At 47.4% G+C, this 16,765-nt stretch overlaps 1 protein-coding gene across 2 annotated transcripts; it reads right to left on the bottom strand.

Annotated features, from left to right (window-relative positions):
* Positions 1-1,457: 1,457 nt before the first annotated feature.
* KHSRP (KH-type splicing regulatory protein) lies at positions 1,458-16,083 on the bottom strand. Of its 2 annotated transcripts, XM_020971395.2 has the most exons (20): positions 15,671-16,083; positions 13,417-13,513; positions 12,702-12,740; positions 12,313-12,352; positions 11,372-11,421; positions 10,924-10,995; positions 9,991-10,048; positions 9,358-9,532; positions 9,004-9,102; positions 8,348-8,446; positions 8,102-8,204; positions 6,325-6,425; positions 5,797-5,941; positions 5,543-5,703; positions 5,328-5,437; positions 4,444-4,532; positions 4,152-4,352; positions 3,880-3,957; positions 3,622-3,779; positions 1,458-2,422 (listed from the first exon to the last, which is right to left on the bottom strand). In XM_020971395.2, the coding sequence occupies exons 1-20, from the start codon at positions 15,926-15,928 to the stop codon at positions 2,414-2,416; spliced, it is 2,142 nt and encodes a 713-aa protein (XP_020827054.1). In that variant the 5' UTR covers positions 15,929-16,083; the 3' UTR covers positions 1,458-2,413. The 2 variants fall into 2 exon arrangements, with proteins under 2 accessions (XP_020827054.1, XP_020827053.1); XM_020971394.2 differs by having other exon boundaries at positions 1,458-3,779.
* Positions 16,084-16,765: the final 682 nt, after the last annotated feature.

The raw sequence follows: 16,765 nt of genomic DNA, 5'->3' as shown, positions 1-16,765 counted from the left end.
TACCTCAGGCAAGTCACTTTATCTATTTCCTCACCTGTAAAGAGGTTGGCAGCACTGGGTAGTGGAATATGGGTTAGACTTGGGAGTCCTGGATTTGAATCTGATCTCTGACTCTTGCTAGTGGCATGAAGCACCTGGACACATCCCTGTACTTCCTCAGCCTTTTTTTTCTTAATCTATAAAAATGAATAACTCTTGCTCTGCATACCTCAAAAGGCTGTTGTGCCATGTGACCCTGGGCAAGTCACTTAACCCTAACTGTCCCCACACAACACAAAAAAGGCCATTGTGACGCAAGTGCCTTGTAAATCCTGTTATAATAAACAGATTGAGCTCAAGAGAAGCTCAATGGAGACCTAGGCTATGTGGTAAATTGGCAAGAGCACTGGCTTTTCAGATGAGCACAAGGGTAGATGAACCGAGCCATCCTGGAGGCCCATTTCCCTCCTATAAAATGGAGTTGGTGTAAATGAACCCTAAAAAAATCCTTCAAAACCCTTCTAGTTCTAGATTCTAGAGAAGTGGGCCTTTTAAAATGGGCAGACATCCTCGTTGGCTCTCACCCCAAATCTAGGAAGGAGGTAGAGAGGTCCTAGAACCAGAGCATTTAGACTTGTATGGAGTCTCACCTCATTTTGCAGATGAAGAAACTCAAGCCTGGAGAGGGGAAAACGTAGCCAACATTTACATAGCATGACATACGGTTTCAAAGCATTTTCCAGTTATTCTTTCAGCTAAGTCTCACAACAGCCTTTTGAGGCAAACACAAATGCTTCGACAACTGCCACATTAAGTAGCAAGTAGCACAAGTAGGATTTGAACCCAAGGCCCTCTGAATCTAGAGCTATTTGCATTACATTCCCCACTTCTCTCCGCTTGGCCATCGGCACTTGGGTTCTACCAGGAGACCGCAGCCATGGGAACCATTGAGTATCAGGCATCAGTTAATGCTCCAGTTTCTCCACCCCCAAATCCCAAGGGAGAAGGTCCCAGGTTCCCAAGCACAGGAAAATAACTATAGGAACTGTGCACAAAAAACAGGCAGGTGGCCCTCAACACTCCCAGAATGGACAAAGGGTTATGGGGGATGAGGTCCAGGGCTCCACTCCAGGTCCCACCCACATCCCAAACGGCGCTTTCCCCACCAGCAAACAATTGCACCCAGCACAAGGTGGGTTTTTTTAAAACAAAAAAAGCACTTTATTTAACCAAAAAAAAAAACCCAGAAAAAAAAACAAAGAAAAAGGAAAGAAAAAAAGCACAATGCGCCTGCAGAAAACTATTTTCTTCTGTATTTTTGTTTTTGTTTTCTTAAAAAAAAAATGAACACAGGAAGCTTGTATTTTTCAATCACCATTATCAGGCTTTTACAACATCTATAGTGAACAACATCCGCTTCAAAATCCTACGGACAGAGAGAAAAAGGACAGACAGACAGCACCCAGTGGACACAGGGGGAGGTTTTGTTATCATTTATTTGTGAAGTTAAAAACGAGCGATAAAAAGTAAAAACTGCCATACAATTGTTTTTTTAAATTTTTTAAAGTTTTTCTTTGCCATTTTGTTTTCAGTTTCAATCTCCTCTCGAACAGATGAAATATGACAGACCAGTCCCAGGAATTGGAGAGGGCAAGGGATGGGAAGGGACGCACATCAGGAATTGCTACTCAAAGAGGGCAGGAAGAGAAGGATGGGACACCAGAGACCAAGGGGGTTCGAGTGGGCCTTGCTGTTTCAGAAGGGGGCAAGGGAGATGTTTTTCTATTTTTTTCTTGCAGCCCCAACACCTACTCCAAGGAATGTTCCAACTCTAACTAAAAAAAAAAAAAAGCAAGATGATTTTTTTCTTTTGAAAGTTTATTTTAAAAATAAGAAGGGGGCTGGTGGTGGTGATGTGTCTGTGGGGGGAGGGATGGATTGCCTTACCCTGAAAAAGGCAGTTTTAGGAAGGCAAGAGGGGAGGTAGGGAGGAAAGGGAGAAAGAGGTAAAAGAGGGAGGGAAAGAGAGAGGGAGAGAGGGGAGGAGGGGAGAGAGGGGAGGGGGGAGAGAGGGAGAGAGAGAGAGAGAAAGAGAGAGAGAGAGAGAGAGAAATTTGTATAGGTTCTATTTGTTTGCTTTTTGCAGAGATTTAGTTCTTCTATGGCCGGCTCAAAATGAGGAATCCAGAGTTTTGAGAGAAAAAAGCATGTGAGACACTAAGAGAAAGAGAGTGAGAACGAGCGAGAAGAGAGCGAGAGAGCGCAAAACACTCAGCAAGTGCTCTATCCGCCCAGTGGGGCCTGCTTCCCCCTACACCCCACTCCCTCCTCCCCAAGGCAGCCATCGCTCTCTTGCCAAAAACAAAACAAAAACAAAACAAAAAAACAAACAAAAAAAGATTTTCACAGATGAGGAAGTTCACATTCATTCGATTCATTGAGCCTGCGGAGAGGGAAGAGATAGGAATTGGTCACTACCAGGGGAAGGGGAGGAAGGGAAGAGGAAGCTAGAAGGGTCACCAGGACGGGATTAGAACAGCCTAAGGAGCAGTGTTTTTTTGGGGGGAGGAAAGAGAAGAGAGGAAGGCAGGGAACTCCCCCCAACCCTGTGGCAAATGCAGAGTGAATTTTTGCAGGCCAGAGGGTAGAGTTCAACTCCCTAGGCAAGTGCTCCAAAGTATGTATTTGAAATCAGACTCTCTGGCTCTTTGAACAAGAAGAATGAGAAACAACCACATAACAGGCAGAAGAGAGAGCGCGAGATGACTTTTCCTTCTCGGGGTGCACCCTCATTCAGAGGAGGGCGATTCCCGGCGCTTTACAACAAACATTGTTCAAGATCATGGTGTCCCCACAACACCCCTGTGAGGTAGGTTTGAGGGTGGCAATGATCGTCATGCCCACTTCCACAGACAAGACCAGGATCAGGATCGGAGGCGCGGGCACAAGAGTGACAGAAGGGGGGAGAGAAAATTCGCAGAAGAGACTGAGCCAAGGCGGAGTGGGGACGGGGAGCAGCAGCCAGGGAGGGGCAGAAAGGGAGACCCTGGCCCCTCCCTGGGACGGTCCCCTCTTCTCCGCCAGAGATGGTGCTGACCCCGGAGAAGGGGTGCCTGCAACACACACAATCACTCAGACTTGGGGGGAAATGATCATTGATAAAAAAATAATAAATCCATAACCTGGGGGAGGGGAGGAAAAAGGCTTTTTAAAACTCAAGTGGCCAGATTTACAGATTGAGAGAAACAGAGACAGAGTGAGTGAGAGTGAGTTAGTTGGCTGGGATGGCAACCAACATTCAAGCTATTTGCCCACCCCCCACCCACCCCAGGACCACCCACCAGTTCAAAAGTTCCACCTTGTATTTTTTTCGTGCTCTCCCCCAACATCACGACAGCGTTACACAGGAACAAGCAGGCTGGCGGAGGGAGGCCTCTTCTGTTTAACCTCTGGGCCCAGCGCACATTGTCCCCGTCTTGTGGGGACTCCCGGAGACCTCCGGCCACATGGCCCCCGATGCTGGCATCAAGGGCACACCCCGCAGGGGAAGGGATTTCCGGCGCTACCCACTAAGGCAGGATGGACGGTAGCCGGGGGTTGGAAGGAAAAAGGAGGAGGAGGAGGGTGGCAATTCCCACTTGCCTGCTGTCCCTGCTGTGTGGGTGGTGGCTGGGGGCCGCCAGGACCAGGGGTCTGTCCGTAGTAGGCGGCTTGCTGTCTGTAATATTCAGCCCAGGCAGCACTATAGTCAGGCTGGGAGCCTGGGGGGGCTCCAGGTCCACCACCAGTGGCCACTTGAGCTGTGGGTTGGAAGGAGGACAAAGGAGAAAATGAGTTCCATTTTATCAAGTCAGACCTCTTTTCCCTTTCAAACCCAGAATGAAGCAGATACCAGCTCACCTTGTTTCTTATAGTACTCCTCCCAGGCTTTTGTGTAATCCTGTTGGGGGGGAGCACCAGGCTGCTGAGGCTGTTGGCCTAAAGAAGAATGAAAAGACGGAGACCATCAAGGTCATGTCTCTTGCCAAATAGGAAACTCTTGGCCATAGGAGAAACAGCATCCATATATCAATCTACTCTTTTTGCTCCCTTGGTCACTGATGCTACTCTTACCCTTGAGAGGCACCCAATTAACCCCACCTCCTTTCTCAGTGATCCCTCCCCAGTCTTACCTATTTTTTTGTAATATTCTTCCCAGGCTTTAGTGTAGTCTGACTGTCCGGTAGGTGGGGGCTGTGGGGGTTCCCCCTGGGCAGGTGGGGCCGTGGGGGCTGGCGCTGGACCTGGCACAGGGCCTGGAGGCTGCTGGTAGTAGTGTGAGTAGTAGGCAGCCCAGGCAGCATTGGGATCTGCTGCTGCAGCTGCTGCTTTATCTGGAAAGTAAAGACAGAAGTTGAGGGAGAGGATAGGGGTGGGGATGTAGAAACCGAGCCTTCTTTCCTTCTCCTATAGCTAATTACTTACTTGGGTCATGAGGAGCAGGTGGCTGCCACTGTGGATAAGTGTTGCCCCAACCTTGGGGTGGGTACTGGTGTGGAGGGGGACCTCCCGCACTTAAAAAGATAAGGAAAAAGGTACTGATGAGTAACAATGAAACTTGGCTTTTGCATCAAGGATGGGGAATTAAGATGGCAGGAGATTCTGGATCTATCAAAAAATTGCTGTGTGACTTCAGGTAGGTTCTTTTATTAGATGTACATTTTCTCATTTATACAATGAGATCAAAAAAGTTACAGAGACCAATTTTGGCTAGATACAGTGAAAAACATGAATGTGACCTGTCAATAAATGGAATGGCCTACCTTACTAGATAAAGTTTCCCATCTCTAGGAATTTTCATACAGAAAACAAACAGCCCCATACTTGGGACACTGCCAAGCCAACACAGTACACCAATAAGGAAAAGAACACTGGGCTTACAGTAAGACATGGGTTGTTTTGGCTGTGACATTTACTAGAGGGTGACTCTGGATAAGTCGCTTAGCCTTTTAGATCCTGCTTCCTCCTATGTAACTCTAGCTGTATGAAAATAACACTGGCATTGCCATTCTCACAGGACCATCGTAAAGAAGCACTGTGGAGGAGATTGCCATTTGGGCTAGCTGACCTCTGAGGCTCATTTCAGCTCAGATCTATAATTTGAAAATCTCAAAGGGCACTTTCAGCTTTGACATCAAAAGGCTCTGAAAGTTATTTAACTCTTCGTTCCACCAAGAAGAATCAGTTAATAGCAAATATCAGAAGGTACTTCCATATGGAACCTCATTGATACAATGGACCTTAAAACCTGCCCCCACACCCTGATTCCTTCTCCTCTCAGATTCCTGGAGTCATAAAAAGATACTCACTGAGGAGGAGCTCCTGGAGGCCCCTGGTTGAAAGGTCCTGGGTTGAAGGGCCCCATTGGGCCAGCAGGACCTGGACCCCCAGGACCTGGTCCAACTGGACAGAGAGGACCCTGGCAGGAAAGGAAAACAAAGTCTGGGTTCAGTGACATAACTGCAAGGAGACACAGGCTGTGGCCCCATATAGTATTTTCCATAGCCTTATCCCCTGCTCCCACCTCAATCTTCTCTTCAATAAGCTGCTTGGCATGGTCAATTTGCTGAGGGGATCCCCGGATGATGAAGAGTTTGAAGTTAGGGTCCCCATTTGGTGGGAGCTGCCGAGAGATCTCCACAAAGGCGCCTGTTTGCTGATTTATGGCTTTCACATTCTCCCCACCTAAAGGAAAAGTGGAAGGAGAGAGCTCTGAGCACAGCTGACACAGGAAGAGGGTTTAAAAGGGAAGACAAGGCAGTGGGTAGTGACACTTACCTCTGCCAATGACCAGCCCACACTTGTGAGTTGGAATGGAGAAAGTCATCTCTCCACCAGGAGGCCCCCAGTTGCCCTGGCCTCGGCCTCGGCCTCTACCTCCAGGGGGCATGCCTGGGCCCCCGGGAGGTCCTGGGGGACCACTCTGTAAGAGATGAAGACCACATGAGGATCAGCATACCAAATGGTGATCCTACAATGAAGCAACAGGTACTATGGAGAGGGTTCAAATCCAAGTTCTGCCCTTTATAATCCCAAATGAATTAACTTTCCTTGGTACTTCAGTACTTCCTCATTTGTAAAATGCAGGGACTATACTATAGATGACTGCTAAAAGTCCCCATCAGTGCTAGATCCTATGATCCTAAGAGTAGACTAACACATGTAATACAACACAGCAAACGAAGGCTTAAACAAGTGTGACGTGATCTTTCAAGTTCCAAATCTTGCAGGGTGGGGTTGGATGTTTTGGCTCCCCATTCCCCCAGGTTTCCTCCAACCCACACTTTCGGGCCTACCCTACCCTACCCTTAAGCTCTGAAGGAGGTCATTGATGATTCGGGCAGCATGCTCACACCGGTCTGGGGGTCCCATGATGTGGGCGATCTTCTCAGGGCCTGTTCCATCATCTGAAACCCAACAACACAAAAAGATTCAGTTTTTAAAATAAGACCATGTGCCTGAAATACAAGGTTGTGACAGAGGAGACTAGGTTTTAAATTAAAAGAGACAGGTTTTTCTATTTGATACCCATATTACTTTTGGCAAAATTGCTTAACTTCTCTGGGTCTCCTTAAGAACTAGATAAATTCTAGGGTTCCCATCACCTCCTATGAAATTCCTATGAAATCTATCTGCAATAATGTAAAAAAAAAAAAAAAGAAAGAAAAACCTTGAAAATATGGAATTTTCAAACACTAGGGAAGAGATGTACACACTTTGACATATAATGAAGTGACAAACATTAAAATGAAATCATAGTTAAGTCACATAGTCAAGAAAGCAGCACCAGAACATTTACACACCATAACACAAAGAAATAACAATAAAATAAGAAAAAGTCCACAAGACGTGTTCTTTTACTTAAATTCATACATACCCTTTAAAGACAAAAGGCAAAAAATTTGGAGCTTATGTTTTTATGTACAATTGCTTTCATTTGTACATGGATTATTTGCTAATGTTTACTAAGTTGAAAACAACTTTTCTTGGGGGCAGCAAGGTAGCGCAGTGGATAGAGCACTGGCCCTGAAGTCAAAATGCGGCCTCAGACCAAACACTTGACCCTGCGCAAGTCATTTAACCCAATTGCCTAAAAAAAAAAAACAAAAACCCACGAACCCCCCCCCCAAAAAAAAACAACTTTTCTTTTTAAATCTTCTCCAACACCACTTGTCACAGAAGGCAGGGACTATGTCATTTCTGACCCCTCCCTCTCTGGTGGTTGGCCCAGCACCATTTGCTCACTTGTAGAGATGATTAATTAGGGTATCTGATGGCAAAGCTGGAGGTCCCTGTCTCCCAGACACAACATTCACTCCTCATTACCAGGGTAGACATGGATAATCCCACAAAAGAGAACTGGGCCAGTTAATGTAAAGCAATTAACAGGTCAACTAATGGGTTCATTCTCCATCCCTGCCCCACAGCAATAACTCTGGATCTTAAACACTGTATTCCTTTCCCTAAGAAATATTAACAAGTCAGGCTAAGGGCAGTCTCAGCCCCAGGCAGATCTGCCATTCAAAGGAAGAGAGGAAATGATCTGAGAGCTAGGGTCAGATGCAGGTGGGCAACTATTAAGCATGGACTAAACAAATGGAGTCTACACTGGGTCATGGTGTCATGGCCCACTGTCACACGACGAGGGAAGTTACATGAGACATATACTGAAGGAGAAAAAACATTCCTGGTGGAATCTGGGAGTCAAGGGCATTGCCATGCCCCCAATCTACCTCCAAATATCTGAAGAGGAAAAACACAGGAAGTCACAGATAGGCGATTTCAACCCAGTGTAAGGATTTTAGATTTGATCTCTCTAAGATTCCTTTCTAGGTCTAGGAATTAGTTTATGAGGAAACATTTTCTAATAATCTGAGCTACTTAATAATGGAACTGTTTCTAGAAATAATTGAGTCCCTGGTCACTCCAGGTATTTAAGAAGATGGATGACCACAGGTGGGATGCTTTGGAGAGTCCTGCCCTGGGTACACGCTGAACTACAAAGCCTCTAGGGTTCCGTCTAATCTAGGCTCTGAGGAGCTAGTCTACACATGCAGTCTTAACCTGTTAATGGGAATCTGACCTTGTTTGAACTGTATCCGGACACCAGCATCACTTTGTATTTTTTTGATCATTTCTCCACTCCGGCCAATGACTACACCAACAGAATGTCTGGGCACTGGCACCTGAGTAAAGGACAAGGAAAGGAAAAGCAATGTGATCTACATGTCTACGTCTCTGCTGCCCTCTGCTGCCAGGCAGAAAGGATACCCTTAACAACACCTCCTCCCACCCCCGACCCTGGTGACCCAAGACAAAGCATTCTTACATCTATCCCACCACCAATCCTGGATCCATATTCATTCCGGTCCCCAAAGCCTCCTTGGTCACGTTCTCGGAGGATATCCATCACCATCTCACAGGCTTGCTACAACATATATGGTACTCATAAGCAGCAGCAGGACAGAAACTGGCTCTTTCCTTAATTACTTTTTTGTTCTCCCCCAAACCCCATCACACCAACAGAAGACATAGCTGTCTACTGGATCCCAGGAGAATATCCATTCCGTCCTCAGCCGACCCTTAACAATACTGATGGGTGGTAGGTAAAATCAGATCCTAACACAAAAGTAAAGTGAAGGGTAGGTATATAGGGAAAAAACAACTTGGCAGGGATCTAAGAGCCAACTACTCCAGAGGGAAAACCCAAAATAAACTGAAACTAGGCCAGGGGACCTTTGGGGTACCAAGGCCAAAGAGCTGGGGCAATTTTTATCTTCTTATATTCAAGGAAGTCTGAACTGAGGAAAATACCCAACCCCTATCCTTAGCCATGATCTTTACAAGAACCATCTCCATTGTAGCTTGAGCTCCACCTCCCCTTTACAACAGCTGCCTCCTTCTGGCCAACCCATTTATAGCTGTTACGTTAAAATCTCACCCCTTCAAGTATCCCTGACCACCCCTTTCCTCTCTTTTCTTTACCTGTACTTTATAAGGGTCCCCGATAATCCGGAGAGGTTTGTCCACATTGGTATTTTGGGATCCATCTTGGATTAAAATCATCTTCACTCCAGCTCGCTCCTGTACAACCACCAATGCCATAGTTAATGATGGGCTCTTGATCAACAGGTCAGGGCAAGGGAAAGGGCTGGCAATGTCATAGGATTCAAGACAAAAGGGTTCAGGGAAGGCTAAGTGATAAGAGGGCTCAGAGTCTCTGCTGAATGGTGGCAGCGATCAATGCCAAGCCCTACAGTACCGTTCAAGGTAAACCTTCCTGAGAAGGGGGAGGGGACTAGGTCTGGAAGAGAGCTGTCCTCAGGGTCACTCTCACACCTGCAGCTGCTTAATGGTCTCCCCGCCTTTGCCAATCACCAGTCCCGCCTTCCCTGCAGGAATCATGATCTCCTGCACTGTGCCGTTCTGACCCCCATTTGAATTATCATGGAACTGTCCTGGAGGGCCACCTCGGCCCCGAGATACAATGTCATCCAGCATCATCTTTGCCTTCCTGTGGAGAGAAGAGGGATATGCTCTCATGTAGGATATGCCAATTAAGTGCTTATGTTTCTAACACTCCCTCAGCCTAAAAACTAGTTAAGTAGTATCTGGTTTGTGTGTCTCCTGGCAGATAAAATCATCAAGGAATACAGGTGTTTAAGGGAGAAGATAGTCAGTCATTGCTGAAGTATTTGAACCAGCAAGATATAGAACTCGGGGACGTCTAACACAACCATGATCGACCACATTGACTGTTATAGGTAGGAAAAAAATCTAACATCCAGAGACCTTCTTGTTCTGAATGGCAAAAAGACCCAGAGAAACACTGTAAGGCTATCTATCCCCTCATCCCTCCCATCCCAAAAGCCACAGCAATATTCATTCATTCATTCATTACTGAGAAACCCTAAGCACATGATCTGGATGTATTACCCTCCTACAAATAGGCAACAAAAACAAAGTACGTACTGCACTGATTCCGGGGCTCCTGTCAGTGACACACTTCGCTCTGGTAAGCCACCACTGTCTGAAGAAGAAGAGGGACATAGAGTCAGGGACCAAGGTCTCTGAAAAAAAAAGAAACTTTCCCTGATCCAGGTAAAGATAGAGAAACTTTTTGTAAAACCCTATGAAAGGCCTGAGGCATAAGTTTAATCTGTGTGAGGAGTGGCTAATTGAATGACCAAAAGCTCTGGGTTCTTGCTCCTTGGACTGCTTGACAATTATTCCCACAAACAGAGCCTAAAATGAAGGTTGGTAAGGTTAAGTTTGTTTGAGTGGTTTCTTTTCTTGGTTGTGAACCAGCCTCTAGGAAGTTTTGTGGCCATGCAAACTGGAATCCCGGGAGCATAGGCTTCCATATCAAACTTCAAAACTGAATATTTGAAGGTGAAAGTGAACTGAAGAAGAGCTTGTTCTTGGGCATCCTGGGAGAACCGGGGGCAAAAATTGCTACCAGCTTTGAAATTTCTAAGACTGCTTTATGGTTTAAGTCTCAGAGGACCCTTGTTTTTGCTGTAGTAGGAACACCACCTTTGAGGAACAGAAATATACATTTAGGTTGGCCACCCATTCAACCTATAGAGCAAGTAATTCTAGTTCAGATATCTGTTGTTCAGTCATGTCAACTCTTCATGAGCCCATCTGGGGTCGGTTCACATATACATTGGACTACATGAACTCTGAGACAGTAAGGGAGTGAGAGGTGTAGGGGTGTGTGTGTGTTATGTTTCAGAAAACTGCATGACAGGGACTAGAAAATGGGGACAGCCAACCAACATAGTTCTAAAAGGCAAAACACTTGCTTGCATTCAATAGAAACTTGGGTTAATGCACTCCTTGACTACAAGACTTGGTAATCAATGAACTAGTTGTAGATCCTCACAAGGAGCCTTCTCATACCTGGTGAGATCTGTACTTTGCAACCTGAGTCCTGCTGGATCTTGTTGATCTGTTCACCACCTCTGCCAATGACTATATTGGGTAAAATTAAAAAGAAAAAATGTAGGCAATAACTCAGGGAACCTAGAGCTCATGAGGGTTTTGTTTTGTTTTGTAGTACGTATTACCCTCCCCCATCTCACATCTTCAGGAAAGAGGGCAGCAGTCACTCCAAAGAGCTACAGTGTCCAGAGAAGATTAGGGTGGGGTGGGGGTTGGACGGGGGAAGGGCACAACTAAAATGAGAACAAGAGACTCTTTCAAACCAAAGACGTCTGACCTGGCACAATCTCACAGGAAGCTGGCCCTCAGAAGCCAAGATAATAGGGCCCCTGACCAAGGTGAGGCTGGCAGCTTCTATACCCCACCCCTCTCCCAGCCACTCCACTCTAGCTCAGGCCACACTTACTTAGTCCCACCATGCCATCAGGGACACGGTACTCTTCCGTCATTGAAGACCTGAAAAGGGATAAATGGGGAGATCACAGATTCAAATGTGAATAGATAATCTGAACAGAAGATCTGAGAGGTCACCTGGAAAAAGAGCAGCTGCCCTGATACAGAGAACTGTAGGGACTGCTCAACTCAAAAATACACGCACCAGCCAACCTACACATTGAGAAGAACTTCTTGAGGTACTACTGGATGCCTACATAAAGGCAAGGAGAACATCAGAGTGATGTGGGTACCTAGGAAGTCTCAAGCCATGGCACCATAGACCATGATATCAATATGCCTCTTCCGCCCCCCTCCCCAGATCAGAGGCTGCCCATATGTCCTTGGGCAAATAAGGTCACTTTATCAAATGAGATAACATGTAAAGCTCTTTGCTAACCTAAAAGTGCCATATAAATGCTATTATTATTCACCTCTCTAGGGTCTATTTCCTCCTGTGTAACATGAGGGGGTTGGATAAGATGATCTCTAAGATCGCTTTCAGCTCTTACTCTATAGTTCTGTGACAGGTTCATGGGACAACCCCTAGAAATATCATTACAAAAAACAAGCTCTCACAGAAGACAGATAAGAAATACTTGTATCAACCTCTTTCTCAGTTCTCCCACCAGAAGAAGGAAGGAACAACTGAGCCCACACCTCCCTGGAGCCAATAAAAAGTTACAAATTTCTTCCCCCACAAAACTCATGGACAAAAGTGTAAACAAAGAGGAAATAAAATTTCAATTTTAATTTCCCTACCTAATCTTTCAAAGAAGTGCTAAGATAAAATAATCAAATCCACTAATTTGAATATTCTAAATAACTGAAAATTCTGATAGGTAGGTCTCTGTTGGCAAATCTGAAGGAATAGTTAGGGGTGGAGAACAAGAAATTCTTCAAACTGTGGCTTACCTGGGAGGAGGATGGATAGGCCCAAGCTGAGAACTGAGAGCTGAAAAAAAAAATCAGTAGTATTGGTCTGGTGTTAACTGGTAGACAATAAAACCAGTAGTAATTCTATAGCATTTTAAGGTTTACAAAATGCTTTCCTCACAACACCGTGAAGAAAGGAATGTACGGAGAATGTGCTCCATTTAACATATCCCAAATCCACTACACTGTATCCTTTGCAGGTGCTCAGGAAATGTTTGGGAGCTTGAGGATTCGACTCTTAGGATCTAACTTCCCAACAGTCCCATCTTAAAGGAAAGTTGATACCTGACAAATACAAAGACTACTTTCTGCCCCAGCCCCCTGCCCAAATATGGAACCCCTCCTACACCACACCAAAATGGACTTACAGTCGCCTTGGGCTGCCAGTTTCTTGCTCTCAGGCTGATCTGTGGAATCGAGAAGATGTTAGATGCAGACTCTACCCACTGCCCCTTCAAAAACAATGTTAATAACCACATGTTTTTAGGCACAGAGATCTGCACATTACCCCCTCCCAAATCTTTGAGAGACTGACAATAGACTGAGAAGACCAAATACCATAAAAGTGTTGGATTCTCAACCCTGCCATCAACTCCAGAGCTAAAAAAGCTCTTTATAACAAGTGAACAACGATTTCAGGGACAGTCAGAGCCACTGAAAGCACTTCCTGCTTGGGAGGAGATAGGCCTTAGTTGGAGCAGTAAGAATGTTGTTTCAGGATGCAAGAGTAACCTTGGCTTACTATCATGGCTGCCACTGGTAACCGTGAGTATGTATCTGGTACCAAACTCTAAATCAGACCTCAACAGAAATTATTCATGTTTTTGCCATGTCTCATGTGGGACAAAATTTTCTAGTAGTTCACAACTATACCAATTGTCTCACGCCAACCCAAAATGGACAATCTGCTATCTTAGGACAACAAGAGGAAATAAGAATTAACACAGAAGCTAGATCTGCTGAAGCTTTTGCAGAAAACAGTTTTTTAAAAATAACAAAAAACTCAAACATATTCAAGCCACACAACCATCACCTCTCTGTCTTTCTCTCCTCTCCCCTGAAGCTATACAAATAAGCAGTTACCTCCATCTTCCAACTGTCTCTTTTGGCCCCCAAACCCAAAATCTGGAGTGCTGTTATTGACCGTGGTAGCTGCATCACCTCCAATTTTTGCTGCTATCTGAAAATCAGTTAAGAACAAGAGAATTAATACCAAAAAAGACAAGAAAGAAAAGAGGTTCCTCTTTCATCAGTAGTCATCAGTCTTCCCAAAATATCACTTGCTACTTAATGTTAAGATTCTTTTGTTGACTCCTACTGACTTTAAAGAGCCTTTTGGTGAAAATATAATGGAAATAACTTTTAAGACCTCAAATTTGAGAATTCATCTGAAAACTCAGTAATTCCCTCTTTTTCCCCCTGGTAGTACCTGAATCTAGAAAACTGCTTCCAGGTCAAACAGAAACTGTAAGGACCTGAAGAACCCCTTGTATTGCTACTTGGTCCTTTCACTAAGGTCAGGGCTGGCCCAACAGGCCCCCTCCTTCCTCCTTGATGTTCCCATATCAGCAAGAACCTAAATGTATATTTCTTTTCATTCCTCAAAGGTGGTGTTCCTACTACAGCAAAAACAAGGGGTCCCCTGAAACTTAAACCATAAATCAGTCTTAGAAATTTCAAAGCTGGTAGCAATTTTTGCCCCCAGTTCTCCCAGGATGCTCAAGAGCAGGCTCTTCCTCAGTTCACTTTCACCTTCAAATATTCAGTTTTGAAGTCTGATATAGAAGCCTGTGCTCTTGGGATTCCAATTTGTATGGCCACAAAGCTTCCTAGAGGCTGGTTCACAACCAAGAAAAAAACCACTTCAAACAAACTTAACCTTACCAACCTTCATTCTAGGCTCTGTTTGTGGGAATAATTGTCAAGCAGTCCAAGGAGCAAGAACCCAGAGCTTTGGTCATTCAATTAGCCACTCCTCACACAGCTTAAACTTGTGCCTCAGGCCTTGAAGTCCTTCAAGAGCCCACTCAGGCAAAGCTTGGTAGCACCTAATCCTCCTCCTCCCACCACTGCTATGCCCACAAACCACAGAGGCAGGCATGTGGGCGTTACCCTAACGGGACAGCCCTGGGTTTTCATTAGTTCTGGAACCCATTTCCTTCCCAGAGGTTGGTACTTAGTCCCATGTGGAAGACAAGGTTAATTCTATCAAGACAAGATGTTGTCACATCTTTCCCAAAACACCAAGCTGGAAGGGGGGTGGGGGTGTGGGGTAAGAGGAGTGGGTCACCCATCTGGGAGTGCTTTAGATTGCTGCTTGCAAGGACTCGAAGGCTAAAATACTTTCAGCAGACAAGGCCACCTTCCCCAGCAGCCACTTTTTGTAAATGTGAACCCCACACCCCCATCACATATAAGTGGCCCATTTGAGGTGACCCACAGATACTGTATTCCCTCCACAGGGTCCAGATGAAAAACAAGAAGGGACTCATTCTTCAAATAAAAAAAGTCAAACGTGTTTCTACTGTGCAGAAACTAACCATGACAATGTGCCCCCAAAGAGAAAACATTAGAAGCAGTTGGATACTCCAAGCCAGAGTTACAGACTTTCAAACCAGATATCCCATTCTAGGGTCCCAAAGCCCTATAGGTGAGCCCCACCCATGCCCAGCTCCTAAGTTCTGTAAACCCAACAGAGTCACTGCAGAGAAAGCCTGGGAGCTATGAAAGAAGAGGATGCCAGAAGGAAGAAGGGGTGAGGCGGGACTGTGCCCCTTCCCAAGTCTCTTCCTCCTCCCACAGAGGAGAAAGAATGAATGGGAAAGAGTCACTGCACCCACTCCCACTCCCCCCACGTGCCAAAATGTAAGAGAGAAGGTCACAGTGCCCCTTCCCACACCTCACTTTTGCCTCCCCGCACACTGACACAATGAATGGAGAAGTATGAGCACCCCTTTCCCTCCGGGGTGCTCAACGGGGTGGGGGTGGGAGATTACTGCCCCCTCCCCCTTTTCTCACTCCTGGGAGAAAGCGGCAATTAATGAGGATCTCTGCGCTCTCTTCCTCTTCACTTTCCCCCGCCTCCAAAAGTGCAGGAATGAGGAGGGCCGGGCCCCGGGCCCTGGCCTGGTCAGACTCCAGTGGCCAGGCCCCCTTCGAGGACCCAGCTCCCAGCTCCGGTCCCCAGCCCCCGCGGCCCCCACGTGCCCCCCTACCAAGCCCCGCGCGCGCGCGCACATGCCCCCTCCTCAGCCCCCCCACGTGACCCCGGCCTCGCGCTCCCTCCTCCCCCCGCCCCCCGACGCTGCCACCGCCGCCGCCGCCTCCTCCTCCTCACCTGCCGGGCCCGCTGCACAGCATCGGCGAAGGCGTCCTTGCGGATTCCCGGGGTTCCCCCTCCGGGTGGTGGGGCCGAGCCGGGGCCTGGCCCTCCGCCCCCTCCACCTCCCCGGTCCCCGGCGCCCGGCGCTCCCGGTGGCGGCCCCCCGGCTCCCCCGGCGCCAGCCCCGGCTCCGGCTCCGGCCCCGGCGCCTCCTCCTCCTCCAGCAGGCGGCGGCGGCCCCGGCGGCGGCCCCCCAGTGCTGTAGTCCGACATGGCGGCCGGGCAGGGCTTCCCCTCAGGGGGCGGGGGGGCGAACGGGGCTCAGGCGACGCGGCTGGGCCCGGGCTGAGGCGGCGGCGGCTCAACGCGGGAACAAGGCCTCGCTCCACACGGTCGCAAAGGAGTCTGGGAGCAGAGCGGCTGGGGAGAGGAGGAGGGCGGGGGAAGGGCGGCGGGGCGAGACCGGAGGGAGGGAAAGGGGGAGGGAGGTAAGCCCGTCAGTGGTGCGAAGGACAGCACCACCCAGCGAATGGCCAGGGGTCTCGACGTTTGTAGAGCCAATAGTGTGCCCTGAATCTGGCAGCGGAGGCCGACAATTCGGGAGGGCCCCGGGAAGGGAGGGGTGGGGATGGGTGGGCACACGGTCAGCCAATCCAAAGGAGACGGGGACATGGGGGGAGGGGAAGGCGGGAGACGCAAGGAGATGGACAGGTCGCAGAATCAATCCACGGTGACTGTTCCGTGAGAAGGTGGGGAATTCCGGGCCGCCAGAGAAGATGAGGGGGCCAATTAGGCGAGCATTCCAGAATCGGGAGGCGGATTCGAGAGAAGATTGACAACTACGACGGACGGGAAGGACGGCCAAAATGAACTCTCCAGTGAGCGCCAGAAGGGAGGGGGCTGGCTCCCAAAATGATTGATATGTACAAGATCCAATCAGATTCACATAAGATTAGGGGGCAAGTTGGTATAATGACTGCCGTGAATGCAAACCAAACTCTTACGAATAAGGGCTTGATGAGGTGGGTCTTTTTCACGATTGACAGCCACGGTAACCACTCTCCTTTCAGCACTCACACTGCCAAACAAAGTCAAAGGTTAAGTGGCAGA

Source organism: Phascolarctos cinereus, unplaced genomic scaffold (genome assembly GCF_003287225.1).
Source record: "Phascolarctos cinereus isolate Bilbo 61053 unplaced genomic scaffold, phaCin_HiC Scaffold_4;HRSCAF=312, whole genome shotgun sequence".
NCBI classification, from domain to species: Eukaryota; Metazoa; Chordata; class Mammalia; order Diprotodontia; family Phascolarctidae; genus Phascolarctos; species Phascolarctos cinereus.
The sequence above is the reverse complement of the archived record's forward strand: the minus strand, read 5'-3'. Positions and strand labels throughout refer to the sequence as shown.

Bases quoted from the DNA above. Each gene is read 5' to 3' on its own strand.
- KHSRP (XM_020971394.2), bottom strand. From the start codon at position 15,928: ATGTCGGACTACAGCACTGGGGGGCCGCCGCCGGGGCCGCCGCCGCCT. The intron at 12,741-13,416 runs GTAACTGCTTAT...TCGATTCCACAG, and splicing joins GAGACAGTTGGAAGATGGAG to ATCAGCCTGAGAGCAAGAAA. The intron at 5,942-6,324 runs GTAGGGTAGGGT...CATCTCTTACAG, and splicing joins ACCTCCTTCAGAGCTTAAGG to AGTGGTCCCCCAGGACCTCC.